Source organism: Acinonyx jubatus, chromosome C1 (assembly GCF_027475565.1).
Source record: "Acinonyx jubatus isolate Ajub_Pintada_27869175 chromosome C1, VMU_Ajub_asm_v1.0, whole genome shotgun sequence".
In the NCBI taxonomy this organism is placed as follows: Eukaryota; Metazoa; Chordata; class Mammalia; order Carnivora; family Felidae; genus Acinonyx; species Acinonyx jubatus.
The window spans coordinates 27,426,424-27,440,405 of record NC_069381.1 but is presented as its reverse complement, the minus strand read 5'-3'; the positions used below and the strand labels follow the sequence as shown (position 1 = coordinate 27,440,405).

General features: G+C 47.8%; 1 protein-coding gene across 2 annotated transcripts; it reads left to right on the top strand.

Moving 5' to 3' along the window:
- The first annotated feature begins 3,490 nt into the window (after window positions 1–3,490).
- Window positions 3,491–13,471, top strand: TRAPPC3 (trafficking protein particle complex subunit 3). 2 transcript variants are annotated; one of them, XM_027059658.2, is made up of 6 exons: window positions 3,524–3,660; window positions 3,778–3,932; window positions 10,586–10,683; window positions 10,929–11,028; window positions 12,077–12,259; window positions 12,717–13,471. In XM_027059658.2, coding segments are annotated over exons 3-6 (405 nt in total). In that variant the 5' UTR covers window positions 3,524–3,660; window positions 3,778–3,932; window positions 10,586–10,681; the 3' UTR covers window positions 12,837–13,471. The 2 variants fall into 2 exon arrangements, with proteins under 2 accessions (XP_014925792.2, XP_026915459.1); XM_015070306.3 differs by lacking the exon at window positions 3,778–3,932 and having other exon boundaries at window positions 3,491–3,660.
- Window positions 13,472–13,982: the final 511 nt, after the last annotated feature.

Here is a 13,982-nt window from a genome sequence, read left to right as displayed (position 1 = left end):
GTCTTCAGTGAGGGTGGGAACAGTGAGATACCTTCATTAGCTAGACCTCAAGAGTAGTGGAGGAGGAAATAAACGGTAGCTAAAGATGAAAAGAGAGGCCAGGGATGGTCTATATAAGAGGGTCTGAATGCCAATTGACATCATGTAGATGACGATCGTGGGGAGTCGTGAAAGTTTCTTTGCAAGGGGAGGGGTGAGCACTGCTTTAGAACTGGAAATTCTCTATTGTGTCTAATGATCCGGGACTGACTTTGAGGAACTCATGGCAAAGAGACAGTGTGTGGTATTAGCCTATGTCAGTCATTCTCAACCAGAGGCAATTTTGTCCCCCAGAGAACATTTGGCAATATTTAGGGGAACTTTTGGTTGTCAGAACTGGGGGTATCACTGGCATCTAGTTCTTAGACACCAGAGATGCTGTTTAACATCCTACAATGCTCAGAACAAAGCATCATTAGGCCCAAAATGTCGACAGTGCCAACGCAGAGGAACTCTTCTCTAGACTGAGGGTGGAGGCGCCCGTACCCCCTCACAAGATGCTAGTGGTGGGGACCAGCAGGCCATCTGGGAGTTAGCCAACCTGATGGACGTTTCTCCCAGCCAGCCCCAGAAGGCTTCCTGTACAGCTGATGGGTCCAGGATGAGTCTTGGGAGGATGGCTAAGGGGAACCAGGAGTGCGTGCACCAGTGTCCTGTGATTAAGTCAAAGCAAACAAATGGAGAGATGGAGTGGGCTCCTCTCCATTTACTCCCTGACTGATCAGGATCCCTGGCAGGTCCCAAGCGCTAGCAACTGAGAAGGTTTAGAGTATGTGTGTCTCTCCAAGTTTGGGGCTGGTTGACAGCATCTGGGAGCCTCACGTGCCTCTACCCCCATATATTAGACATCCCAGAGAAGGAAGAGGTGAGATACTTGAAATATCAAGGACTGAAGCCCCAACAGGATGCCTTGCCCGCTTTGGTGAGGGGCAAGGAACTCTGTTGGCTCCCCTGTGACTCCCTTACCACCCAGGGCAGTCCCTCCTCCTCGGAAACAGGCACGAATGAGCTGTTCCTCTCACCACGAGGCTGGGCTTGGGCTAGGGGGCAGGGATCAGAAATAAGTCCCCTTCCCGATCCCCCAGGGGGAGGGCAGGAGCAAGAGCATTTACAACCTCCTGGGTTTGGTGGGGCAGGGTCCAGGACGAACCTGATGGAGGGGTGAAGGAAATCACTGGGAGATTTGACACAGAGATATGAATCAGGAGGAAGGCCCAGGAGGCTGCCTCCACACTCACAAAATAGGAAGTGGGAGGGGCCTCATACTGGGGGCAGCAGAGAGAACAGACACCAGACTCTCACTCCCACCCCACCCCAAGGCACAGCATGGTGAATGGGTTAGAGACCCATACCGCTCTCCTGGGGAGCCCTCCAGGCCCACTCCTGGAGGCTGAGGGTGGGGAATGTCCTCAAGGGCAGTGGTGACACCAGTGACAATAAGGCCTCCCTCCCACCAGCTTGGAGACAGGAAGGGACAGGGACTGACTGGAGGGGGATGAACTCAGATACAGGACCGAACAGGCTCACTGTTTGGGATTCCTGGGAAGGGTCTTTGCCTAGAGCCCCTGCTAGGAATGGGAAGCTGTCCCTGCTACATTCTTTTCTAGGAAGAAGGAGACAAGGGTGAGGAGTAGGTGCCTAGTGTTCTGAGATGTCTGGCCCTGAGCAGTGGTTGAGCAGGATTGGGATTTGGGAATGCTGGGAGCTGTACCGAGAGCCCTTGGAGCAGCTGTCTAAGGAGGTTTAGGTTCACATCTGAGTGAGGGAGGAGACCCCATAAATCAGCTTAAAATGGACCCCTCCCCCATCCTTAATTCAGGACTTGTGGCACTGGAAGGAGGAGTTCCAGAGAAAAAGACACCAAAAGGAGCAATCACAGGCAGAAGAAGAATCTCAGAGGTCATAAGATGGGCAGGGAAAGGCTCCGCCTTCAGCTTCTCCAGAACCACCCTGCCTGACAGCAGGCTGGGTGGGGTCGGGCGGCTGGCCGTGACTGTGACTCAGGTTTCTGTGGGCAGCCAAGGGCAGCCGGCAGGGAGGAGCCCAGACCGACAGACAGACCAGCCAACTGCAGCTTTCACCTCAGCTGTCCTCTCTCCTGGGAATGCAGCAGGTTCTTCCCTGGCTGCGCTGGCCGCTGGGGGCTAGCTGACCCCCTGCCTCCTCCCCTGCCACAGCCCAGCCCTCCAGTTCCTTCCCAGAACTCTCAGCCAAGGCACTGACACAGGAGGGAGAGTCAAAGGTCACTGCCTCTAGGGAGGCCCCAGAATGTCTTTGTCACAGGGAGAAGGGTATAATAACGATTGGTCCTGCACCCTGAGGGAGAGACTGGGAGAATCTTGGGAACTGGCCTTTAGCCGGAGCAGCCTGGGCCCCCCCCCCCCCCCCCAGTCTTCCCCAGCCTGGCTGGCTCACGTCTGGGCGGGCTGGTTGTCATGGTGAAGGCTAGGGGCTAGCATGCAGCTGCTTACAGAGTCAGGCTACCAGGCTTAAGTGAGGAGAGGGTGCTCAGGGACTCCCAGGCCAGCCTGCTTACAACTGACCGGCCAGAGGGGATGGCTGGAGCTGAAACCGAAGAGCTACGGTCAGGGACTGTAGGACTTCCCTTGGTGATGGTGAGGGTGTGGCCAGCACATTCCCCTGGTGTTTCTGGGACCTGTTGGCTGTTTTTAGAGAGTGTCTGGAAGAAAGGGAATGCACATTTATTTTGTGACCAAGTGCTCTGCACTTGTGTCTCACCAATCTCCACAACAACTGAAAGAGATCCAGCAACTTGCCTAAAATGGCAAAGCTGAGATTAAAATCTGGGACTGGCTGCTACCAACGCTGGCGATTTTTCTTTTCCAGGGACCAGGCAGTGTAGTTCTTGGGGAAGGGGAGGGAGACAAAGTGACCTGAATTTTAGCAAACAGACTGGATATTCCATCATGAGGCCACAGTGGTAGGATGCAGGTACTGGCTGCTTTTGGAGTTTGGGAACAAATGACAGTTTGAAAAAAACCACTAGTGAAATGCTTGGCACATAGGTTCTCATTAAATATTTTTGCAGTAAGAAGCCAGATGTGTGTATGAGCCGTAGCTAGTTTTCTGGGACATCCTGGGAGCTTCTGGCTCTGAATTGCAGCAAGAGCGGAAGAAGCTAGTTCGAAAGGGGGACTTTCCAAGACCAACCCAACAAGAGAGAAATTTGCGGAGCATCTGTGAGGGTGAGGGGGTGGGCGGAAGGGAAGTGTGTGGACTACACACGATTCCCGCAAGCGCCGGACGCCACCCAGCGGCTATAATGTCGCCCTCGGGGAGCCAAGCTCTAAGAGAGTCAGCCGCGCGAAGCACTCTGGGACTTGTAGTCCAGCGGGGCTGCCAACGGAGCGGTTGGGTGTTGTAGTCTGACGTTTACCGGGCGGGAATTATCCTCATCCGCCGGACCACGAGTCCCGTGGTGCCCCGCGGTAGGCCGCGCAGGCGCGGTGAGTTGGTGCCGGTCAGTCCCGAAGGCTGAGGGGACGCGGCTGGGTGGAGCGGTGTCCAGAGGGGTCGCCGAGCAGGTCTGTGGCGAGGCGGGGTCCGGCGGCCGGCACCATGTCTAGGCAGGCGAACCGTGGCACCGAGAGCAAGAAAATGGTAACTCGGAGCGCGTGACCTCGGCGAGCGGGGCGGAATGGAGGCGTTCTGGGGAAGGGGCCCGGCGCGGGGCGCAATTGGAAAAGGGCCTCCTATGAGCGCAAAGTGCTTTCGCAGGAAGGAAGGAGGAGGGGGCTGCCTGTGGGCCTGGAGGGGAGAGTCACGCCGGGGACGTACCGGGCCTGAAGCAGGTTGCAGGGCCGCTGGAGTAGCTCAGAGATCCCTCCCCCGACGCCTGAAAGCCGCCGTGTGCTAGACCAACAGCGACGACGGTAATAGTAACTACCACTATTGCTCTCTTACTGTGTGTTAGGCACGGAGCCAGGCACTTTACGTACACGGTGTCATTTAATTCGCTAAGTAACTCTCTCAGGTAGATAATGTTACCGCAGTTTTACAGCTCCGAGAGGTTACATAACTTCCCCAAATTTACATCTAGGAAGAATTAGGATTTGAACTCATGTCTCTGTAGAACTTCCAAGTTTCAGACTACTAGGCCCTACTGTCTCTCACACTGTGCTCTGGGGATTGTAAGAGATGCTCCGATACTGATCCTGCCAGAAAGGAACTTTTATTTGGAGGAGTAGGCAGGGTGGCAGTAAGTGGTACCTCTCTGGTGAGGGGCGGGGGGCGGGGGGACTCCTTTCTTGCCCTGGGAATAGTGGGACACCATGTAGTCTGGTAAAGTTTGGTTGCAGGTGGCAGCCTGACCTGGAAAGTAAGGTAGATGACGCTTTCCTCCAAATTAAGGGGACCTCTTGCCAGGTGTTTTTCTTTGCCATATTCTTACCTCCAGAATTGCCCATGCTATCTTTCTTTCCCGATTTGGAAACTCAATCAGGGGCCCTTTGTTGACACTCAGCTCTAGCGGGGTGATTAAACATCCCTTATACCTTGGCATCTTACACTAGGAACAGCCACCAAAAATGGGCCACAGGAGGCCCTAACACTCCAAAGTAGTACCTAACTTTTTTTTTTCAGACCCCTTTTGAGAAGCTGCTGATACCAATGGATCTCCTCCCCAGATTTTTTTTTTTTTAAGTTTATTTATTTATTTTGAGCGAAAGAGTATGGGCAGGGTAGGGGCAGAGAGAGAAGGAGAGAGAATCTCTAATGGCGCAGAGCTCTACACGGGGCTCGAACTCACAAACCATGAGATCATGACCTGAGCTGAAACCAAGAGTCAGACACTTAACCAACTGAGCCACCCAGGTGCCCCTCCCCAGAAATGTTAAATTGACAGACATGTACATGGACACTTGTTTACATTTTGGGGGGATTTGTGGGTCCCTGAAGATCCTCCATGGATCACAGGTTAAGAATTCCTGTTTTGGAGAAAATATCAAGGACTTAAAAAGAAAAAAAGTATATTTTACTAGGAAACTGTCATGTAGGGGAAGAAGCATGGACATTGTTGGAATTTTCAAGTCTTGTTTGATCCTCAATTTCCTTATTTATAAATTGGGGACAATGATGCCTACTTAAGATTAAGTGAGATAACAGTGTACAATGTATGGGACATGGTAAATGTTTGTTTCCTCCTTTCCTAAGATATGAGGAGATGCTTAGTTTTCATATCTTAGTTTTGTTTTGTACTTTTTTTAAACCTGAAATATTTAATACCCTGTTGAAATATTTAATACCATTTTATTTATTTGTTTATATTTAAATATTGAGAGAGAGGGAGACAGAAATTCTGAAGCAGGCTCCATGCCGACCGAATCACCCAGGTGCCCTTTTAATACCATTTTAAACAGGAACCTCCAGGTTCCACCCTTAACACCAGCAGCAACCCCCTCCGTGTTCATTCTGCTTTGGTGAGGGGAGAATTAGGGAGGGGAGCAGCACACTCCCGCCTCAAGGCTTTTGCAACTGCCAGTGTCTCTGCTTAGAACTTCCTTCCCCTAATGAGTAACCCTAACCCTCATGTAGCTACTCCCTACTTCATTCGCAGTTACTCAAATGTCACCTCCTCTGAAGAGACCTTCCCTGACTACCTGACTAGTTTTCTGTCCTCTTACTGTACTCTGTTTTTCTTCATGGCACTATTCCGTTATAAATTATATACTTGTTTCTTTTCAGTCTTCCCCATGAAAATGTAACCACCAGAGCAGGGATTTGTTGTGTCCATTGCTCTATTCCCAGCATCTGGGATGATGCTTGGCTCTAGGGAATCAATATTTAGTGAATGAATGACATGAAGGTTTGGGGCACCCTCTCATTCATTTCCTGCTGCTGCCTAGTTAAGGGCCTGTCACATGATCCTCTTGCTGGCCACCTGGTTTTGGTATGCTCCTCTCCTCCTGGGGAGGTCTCTCCCTCTAGCATCCCTCTTCCCAGTTGGCCCAACGTTCTGCTAATTACTGTGTTCCCACTTAAACCCTCCAAGACTTAAATGATTAATATACCCAAAGAACTAGACCTCTGCTTTTAGTCTGTGCGAGCAGAAACAGCCCATGTATCTGGCAAACTTTTCCTGAGCCCTAACTATATGGGTAGCTCTGTGCTAGGTGTTGGGAGAAGAGCAGAGATGCAGTCCTAGTCCCTGACCTTGAGAAGCACATGCTATGAGAGAGGCAGAAAAGTATACAACACAGGGGTGTAGTACTGTCCTGGCCTAACTGCTTACTTGCTGTGTGACCTTCATTGTTGTAAGCATCAGTTTCACCATCTTTAAAAAATAGATTCGAAAGGGTAGTAATAGTATCTGTCATGGGGTTGTTCTGAGAATTAATTGACATCATGCATGAAAAGCTAGCAGTGTGACAGTCCCCTCAACACAGTTGGCACTCGGTAAATGTCAGCTAGCAAGCATCCTTGTTTGTACAGATATTAGCCTTTATGTGTCTGTACAGTGTTTGGTTCTTGAATTCCATGGACAGTCAAACCCAACTTTATTTTGTGTTGTGTTACTAGTAACCCAACCCCAGTGGCTGTATTGTCCAGTGCTCAGGTGGGTTACTACTTCAGTGGCAGCACTCAGAATCTCCATACAGGAGGCCGGAGGGTAAGAGAGAGGGATCAACTCCCTCCTGTTACTGACCTTCATTCCCAGCTGCTTGGGGCAGTCACACTGAATTATTTGTGTTGATAAAAATAGTAAATGTGACTCTTGGAGCATTAGCTCCAAAGATCGGCCCCCCTAGGAAGATTTGTTTGTCTGGGGCACTAACTGAAAAGGCTTTGAAAACCATCAAGTACAGTAGCTCACCTGAAGTAGGGCTTGGCTTTACTTGCTCTGCTCAGGTTGTGCCTATAGTACTTGGAGATCGTATTGGCTATTCTGTGGTTTCTTGGTTTGCAAAGCATTTAAAGTCTGTTATCTCATTAGATCCTCCAGCATGACAGATTTTACTGTTACCCATGTTTGTGTGAGGGGATTGAGATTTAGCAAAGTAAAGTGACTTACCTAAAATCCCACAGCTAGTAAGTGGCAGTCCAGACTCAGAATCAGGTCTTCTGACTACAAACCCAGTATTCATTCATTCATTCTTTCTTTCTTTCTTTCTTTCTTTCTTTCTTTCTTTCTTTCTTTTTCTTTCCTTTTCTTTCTTTCCTCTTCTTTCTTTCCTTTTCTTTCTTTCTTTCTTTCTTTCTTTCTTTCTTTCTTTCTTTTTAATTTTTTAAAGTTTATTTATCTTGAGAGAGAGAGAGAGAGAGACAGAGGGAGGGAGAGCATGAGCAGGAAAGGGGCAGAGAGAGAAGGGGAGAGAGAGAATCCCAAGCAGGCTCTGCACTGTCAGCACAGAGCTCAATGCAGGGCTCGAACTTACCAACCACGAGATCATGACCTGAGCCAAAACCAAGAGTCAGAGGTTTAACTGACTGAGCCACCCAGGTGCCCCATAAACCCATTGTTCTTTCTATTTGCCTTATTAGTTATTACAAAGTTCTTTATATTGATTCAAAAATCTCCCTCCTTAAACCAATTCAGGGTACTCTCTGACAGCACACTACAGATAACTAGTTTAAGAATAAAAAATAACAGCATCTACTTCTTTTGTAGGTACTGTACTTCTTGTGTAGGTACTATGCAGCAGGTGCCCTATATATATCTCATTGCAGCCCTCAAGGGCAGATAGTATTGTCAACCATTGTACAGATGTGAAAAAAACTGATGTTCCAAAATACTAAGTGATGGCTTCGATCACATAACTTTTTACAGGGCAGTGCTCAACTATTAAGAAAACTGAATCTCAGTTACTTAACCTGTCACCTATAAAATGGGGATGGATGATGTTTGCTAAACTCATGGTTGTTATTAGGATTAATGAAAGGCATTCTGAAGATTTTATAAATGTAAATGGCCATTATTACTAAACATAATTAAAGCACTTAAAAATGTTGCAGAAGAGATTCATGTTTTTGTTGGGAAGGAGAATGTGGTTATTATGTTCAATGAAGAAATTGGATCAATTGAATTAGCTGACCTTTAAGGTCCCATGAAACCTTTTGTCGTAAGGGTCACAAGGACTGAAAACCCAGGTCAGCAGTAACCTGTCTTCCTCTTCTGTTTTCTCTTTTATTCATTCCTGTCAAATCACATTGGTCTCTTAGCTGTTTCTCAAACATGGCAGACATGACTCCCATGTCAGTGTCTTTGCACTTGCTTCCTACAATCTTTTCACCCAGGTTTCTTCATGGCATATCCTTACTTCCTTCAGGTCTTTGCACAAATATCACCTTACTAGGCCTTCTCTGACTATCCTATTTAAAATTGACACCTCTTTCTCTCTCCCTCCCCTCTTCTCTCTCTCTCTCTGTCTCCCTCTCCCCCTCTCCCTCTCCCTCTCTCCCTCTCTGCGTGTGTGTATCCTTTGCTGGCTTTTTGTCCATAGCTCTTATCATCATCTGGCAAACCATATATTTTATTCAATTTATTATGTATCACCCTCCTATTAGATAATCTCTGGTACATAGTAGACATTGAATGGATGACTTTTTTCTGTGCCACAGCTCCACTCCTATTTTTAAAGTATGAAGACCTTTAAGTGATGTATTTACATTGCACACTGTTCAAGTGGGCTTGGTTCATAATCAGAGATGGAGACAGAATTGCAAATTAAGAGAGAGTGTGGAGAACCTGGGTCAGAATCTCATTCCCAAATCCCAGGCATATTGATTCTGTGACCATGGACAGATCTGTTTAGAACCTTGATTTTTTTTATTGGTAAATTGGGGGCTGCTGCGTGTATAAGGTGCTTGATAACATTGTGATATGCATGTTACTCGGCATTATGGTGGGCTGAGGCCATTGGAGTCTCTATCCAAAGGCTCATTAATAATGGAAGGAAAGCTCTCCTGATTTAATGTAGTGGTGCCAACTCGATAGACTGGTAACTGCTGGATTGTCTCCATCCATTCATGTCCAAGCCATTCTAGTGCCAAACCCGTAACTTTACTAAAAAATCATTGGCCTCCTTAATAGCTTCCCCTTAATTGCCATATTTGGTAAATGGTCTCTTGGAGACACCCTGATCTGACTGTTTTAGTTTAGTTCAAAAAGCTTCCTGGTTCTGAAACTGATTCTGTGACTCTCTAGTGCAGGTAAGTTTTTTGTTATTTTTTAGGGGGGCTATTAATATTGAACTTATGGGGAACAGTGGGTAGCGTGAATATTGGCTTAGAAACTCTTGTTTTTTGTCTCCCAAAATTACTTTTGTCAATAATTAGCTGTTTGTCTTTGGGCAGATTACTTAATCATTCTGAGTCTCAGTTTTCCTCATCTCTGAAATGAGATTAATCCCTGCCCTTTTTGCCTTACAGAATTATGGTGGGGTGGAAAATGAGACTATGAAAAGTAGAAGGCAGTATGTGAGCAGAAGGCTCACATTATCATTCTTGCAGTGACCTCAGCACCAGGCCAGGGGGACGAGGTGAGGAGCACTGAGGTCCTGAGAGCCTGGGCCTTAACATTTCTTGGACTTTCTTCCCCAGAAGACTTGAGGACAGAAAGGTGCTCTGCCCCAAGTCTGACGAGCTTCCACTCAGAAGGGAGCGGTTGGGTGGCTGACTTGATCTTTCAGCCTGCCTTCTGTGTGGATCCATTGCTCCAGATGTGCTGTTAGCATGTTCTTCACTGTGTTTAGCTCCTGACCTCCTGCTTTCATTCTGTAGTCATGGCATTTGTCATCCTTTCCCCTTCCACATCTCTGTTTCTTGGTAGGTAGGTGACAGGAGTCTTTATCTGAGACAGGCATTCTGTGATGTTAACTATGGTTGTAGTAGAAACCAGTCCAGATCAGGGTTGTGTTCCAGGTACACAAAAGATTGGACTCCTTTCAGAGTGACCCCATTCCTGGAAACATTTTCGCTCTGTGTCAAGAGGAACATTATTTTTCCTTATTTTGGTGACTTAGGAGGGGGATTATCAGAGCAGCGGACTTTGTCTAGGACTTCCTTTCCTCCCCACAGACAAGGCCCCTGGGTCCTTGCTGCTCCTGCGTGGGGCGCTGGGAGGGAGTTGAGGCCAGGACACCCCAGACATTCTTAGGTGTAGAGAAGCCATTGGTCACACCTGCTAACATACAGAAGCTAATCTGTAACTGTCTGTTTCAGGTCTGTCTTTCATGGTATCTAGTGGATGACTGCTGCTCCCACCCCAGATTCTGGTGACCCAAGCTTAGCTTGGCGGTTGTGGTGGGGTCCTGGGTTAGCAGAAACCCACCTTGATATGTTGGAAGAGTGACTCCTCTATGCATGAAGTGCCTTCTACAACCTGTTCTGTAGTAGGTCTGGCTGAAGCCCTGCCACCTTGACCCTGGGGAGCCACACTCGTTGGCACTCCATAGAGGAGGATATTCTTTCTCACCATACACAGATGACCTTCCTTTGAATCCTGACAGCTGCATTGAGGCTGATCTAGACTCACTAAACTTTGTTTTTTGTGCATCTTGGTTCTGACTGTCTTTTGAATGTCTTTTAGAGCTCTGAGCTTTTCACCCTTACCTATGGGGCCCTGGTCACCCAGCTATGCAAGGACTATGAAAATGATGAAGATGTGAATAAACAGCTGGATAAAATGTGAGTGAGCTCCTCTGCGGGAGGGACAAGAATGGGGTTCCCTAGTGCACAATCCACATGGTCCTTTAGAGCCCAGAACAGGATTCTCTTTTGTAACCAATATTTTGGATACAGTTTCCACTGAGCTCATGTATTGAGATGTTTTGGAATTGTCCCCTATTTTCCCTTTACCACCAGCAGCCTTATGTTCAGACGTAAGACACTCACACTCCATAATACAGTATGTTCTCTTATTTTCTTCCCAGGGGCTATAACATTGGAGTCCGACTGATAGAAGATTTCTTGGCACGGTCAAATGTTGGAAGGTGCCACGACTTTCGGGAAACTGCAGACGTCATCGCCAAGGTCATTATCCTGGGCCACCTTGTTGTGCTGAGGGATGTCATTGGGAGGCACTGCTTACCACACTCTCCATCTCCCTTAGAGAGGCCCTTAGTATTCCAAAATACTAGTTAGGCAGCTGTCTGGTCAAAGGAGTCTTCCTGGTGGTTTGGGAATAGCACAGATTATGAAAAGGGAAGAGTGGTTGGGATCATCTGTGTGGGTGAAAGCCCCACTGAAGTCAAAGCCAGGTCTCCTTGACTGTGAAGACGTAGCAGAGCAGCCTGGGGGTTAAGAATACAGACTTTGGATTCAGACAAACCTGGCTTCAAATTCTGGCTCCAGTACTTACCAGTTAAGGGTAAGTTGCTTTTAACCTTTTAATTATCACTTACCTCATCTTTAAAAAAGGAAAATAAGAGCTGCCTCACAGAGTGATTGTAAGAAGTAAAGGAAATAATGAGCATGAGCATTCAATTAAAACGAATACACTTAACTTAGTGTGCTTATAGTAAATGGTCATTATTGATAATATTAACATTACGTATGGTAGAATTAATAATAAATGATAAAACGCCTTTAGCTTTGTGGCGTCCGTTGCCTAAAGGTTGGTTCTTTCTGTTGTAGAGCATGCCGGCCCCAATCCTACAGAGAGCTGATAGTGAAGAGACAGTGTGAGGGTTTGGAATCAGGAGGGTGGATAGAGGGAAGGATGTCTTCAGAATAATTCTGCCACAGTGACTCATACTTGCTTTCAAGAAGGATTCAGGTAGCACAGAGGACGAGGAAGTGGACCGGGCCTCTCATGTGCTGGTTCCGAGAAGCCACCCCGTCAGAAGAAGTGTAGGTGGGCAGCAAGTTGCCTAATTGTATGACGCCTTGAAGGAGCGGGGTGTGGAATTGTGCACAGATGCTTTGTCTTTTTTGCCCTGAATGCCTAAAGCTCCAGTGTTTTGCAAAGGCCACAGTTTTGTTCCCAAGCCACTTAGTTCTCCTTTGCCAGTCCCATCACCTTCCCTGGTGTGCGGCCCCTACTCCTCTTCCACATAGTGCTGTCATGTGTTCCTGACAGGTGGCGTTCAAGATGTACTTGGGCATCACTCCAAGCATCACCAATTGGAGCCCAGCTGGTGACGAATTCTCCCTCATTTTGGAAAATAATCCCTTGGTGGACTTTGTGGAACTTCCTGATAACCACTCATCCCTTATTTATTCCAATCTCTTGTGTGGGGTGTTACGGGGAGCCTTGGAAATGGTGAGTGCGGCTCTTTACCTCCTGGGACACCTGAAATGTAGTAGGGGCTTGATAAAGGTTTGAAGGAATGAGAGAAGGAGAGAAAAGAAAGGCCTTTGGCTCCCCTCAGCACTTTGCTACCTGAGATGTGACGCTGCTGAGCATAGGATCCAAGGTGGATGTTTCTACATGGTGATGATTCTTGCTGATAGTAGTGCTGTCAGCCCCCAAAGCCCTGGAAATTCCCAGATTGGCTTATTTAGGTAAAGGTCGCATTTGTGGGTGCTCTTTGTTAAGTCAGCCTTACAGATCGGGGTCACTGCTTTCTACAGGGGACACGAACTGGCAATCCTGTCCTTGCGAGAAACCAGCCCCCTTGTTGGGACTGCCATGGATGAGTCAGCTACAGCCTGTCCCCTGTGGTTCCCCAGAGGCTGCAACTAGGCACCCGCCCCTTCATTTTCCCACTGTCCCCCAGGTCCAGATGGCTGTGGAGGCCAAGTTTGTCCAGGACACCCTGAAAGGAGACGGTGTGACAGAAATCCGGATGAGGTTCATCAGGCGGATTGAGGACAATCTCCCAGCTGGAGAGGAGTGACCATCCCCAGGACTTCAGGGTAGCTAACAGGAAGGAGCACTTGTTGGAATCAGAAGCCTCAGCTCCCTCTGCCCTCTAGAACTCAGTGACTCTTTTAACATGGTTGTTACATGTTTTTCTGTTTCCATTCTCCATGCTAATAAAGAGCAGACTGCAATCTAGTCCGTTTACCCCACAAGTGTGCACATTCAGGAGGGAAACTCTTTGCTCCCTCTCCCTTCAGAGGGGTTGGATGCAGTCATCTCTGGTTGGACTAGAAAGAGCTCAGCTGTTTTACATTCCTGTTTGAATTTTCCAAAGCAAAACCCGTTTTGATCCCATTAAAGAGGCAAGCCTACCCCACATCTATTCCTGGGCCTTCAGAAAGCCATTGGTAAATGGCTGTAGGGAATCCAGGGTTGTGGGATGGGGGAGGAGAGGCTGATAGGGATGGACAGGAATTACTAGTCATGGTGTGACACACTCTAGTGCTTGCCAGGAAAGGGGAGCCATGCTGGAAACACTGACTTCTGGGAAGCCACCCAGGTCTCATTCCTCCCTGCTGTTTGGAGGCAACATCTCCTCTTTTTACAGAGGGTCCATCCTTTTTTCTTACAAATTCTTCAATAAAGACACATTCTTGAGTGAAATCCTAATCATGTTCTGTTTTCTTTCTGGAATTTTATTGCAGTGGAGTGAGGAGACCAGCTAAATCCCTGGGCCCTGCCTTGCTTTTACCTGGTCTAGAAATGGCTTCTCCCCACAGACTAGAGAGTCTGGGAAGCCTGGGAGCAAATACTCCTTCAAAGTCACTTTTGGGTTTATTATCTAGCAAAATCTAGAAGCAGACCATTACCGCAGATATACCTAAAATGGACTACCTTGAGCTTTTTGGCCACTAAGTTGGAAGGCTTGGCTAGAGAGACCTTGTTAAGAATGGGGAGGGGGCACCTGGCTGGCTCATTCAGTAGAGCATGTGACTCTTGATCTTAGGGTTATGAGTTCGAGTCCCACGTGTGGCATAGAGTTTACTTGAAAATAGGTATGCCTGGGTGGCTCAGTCGGTTGAGCTTCTGACTCTTGAGTTCAGCTCAGGTCGTGGTCTCATGGTTCATGGGATCGAACCCTGCATCTGGCTCTGCTGACAGCACGGAGCCTGCTTGGGAT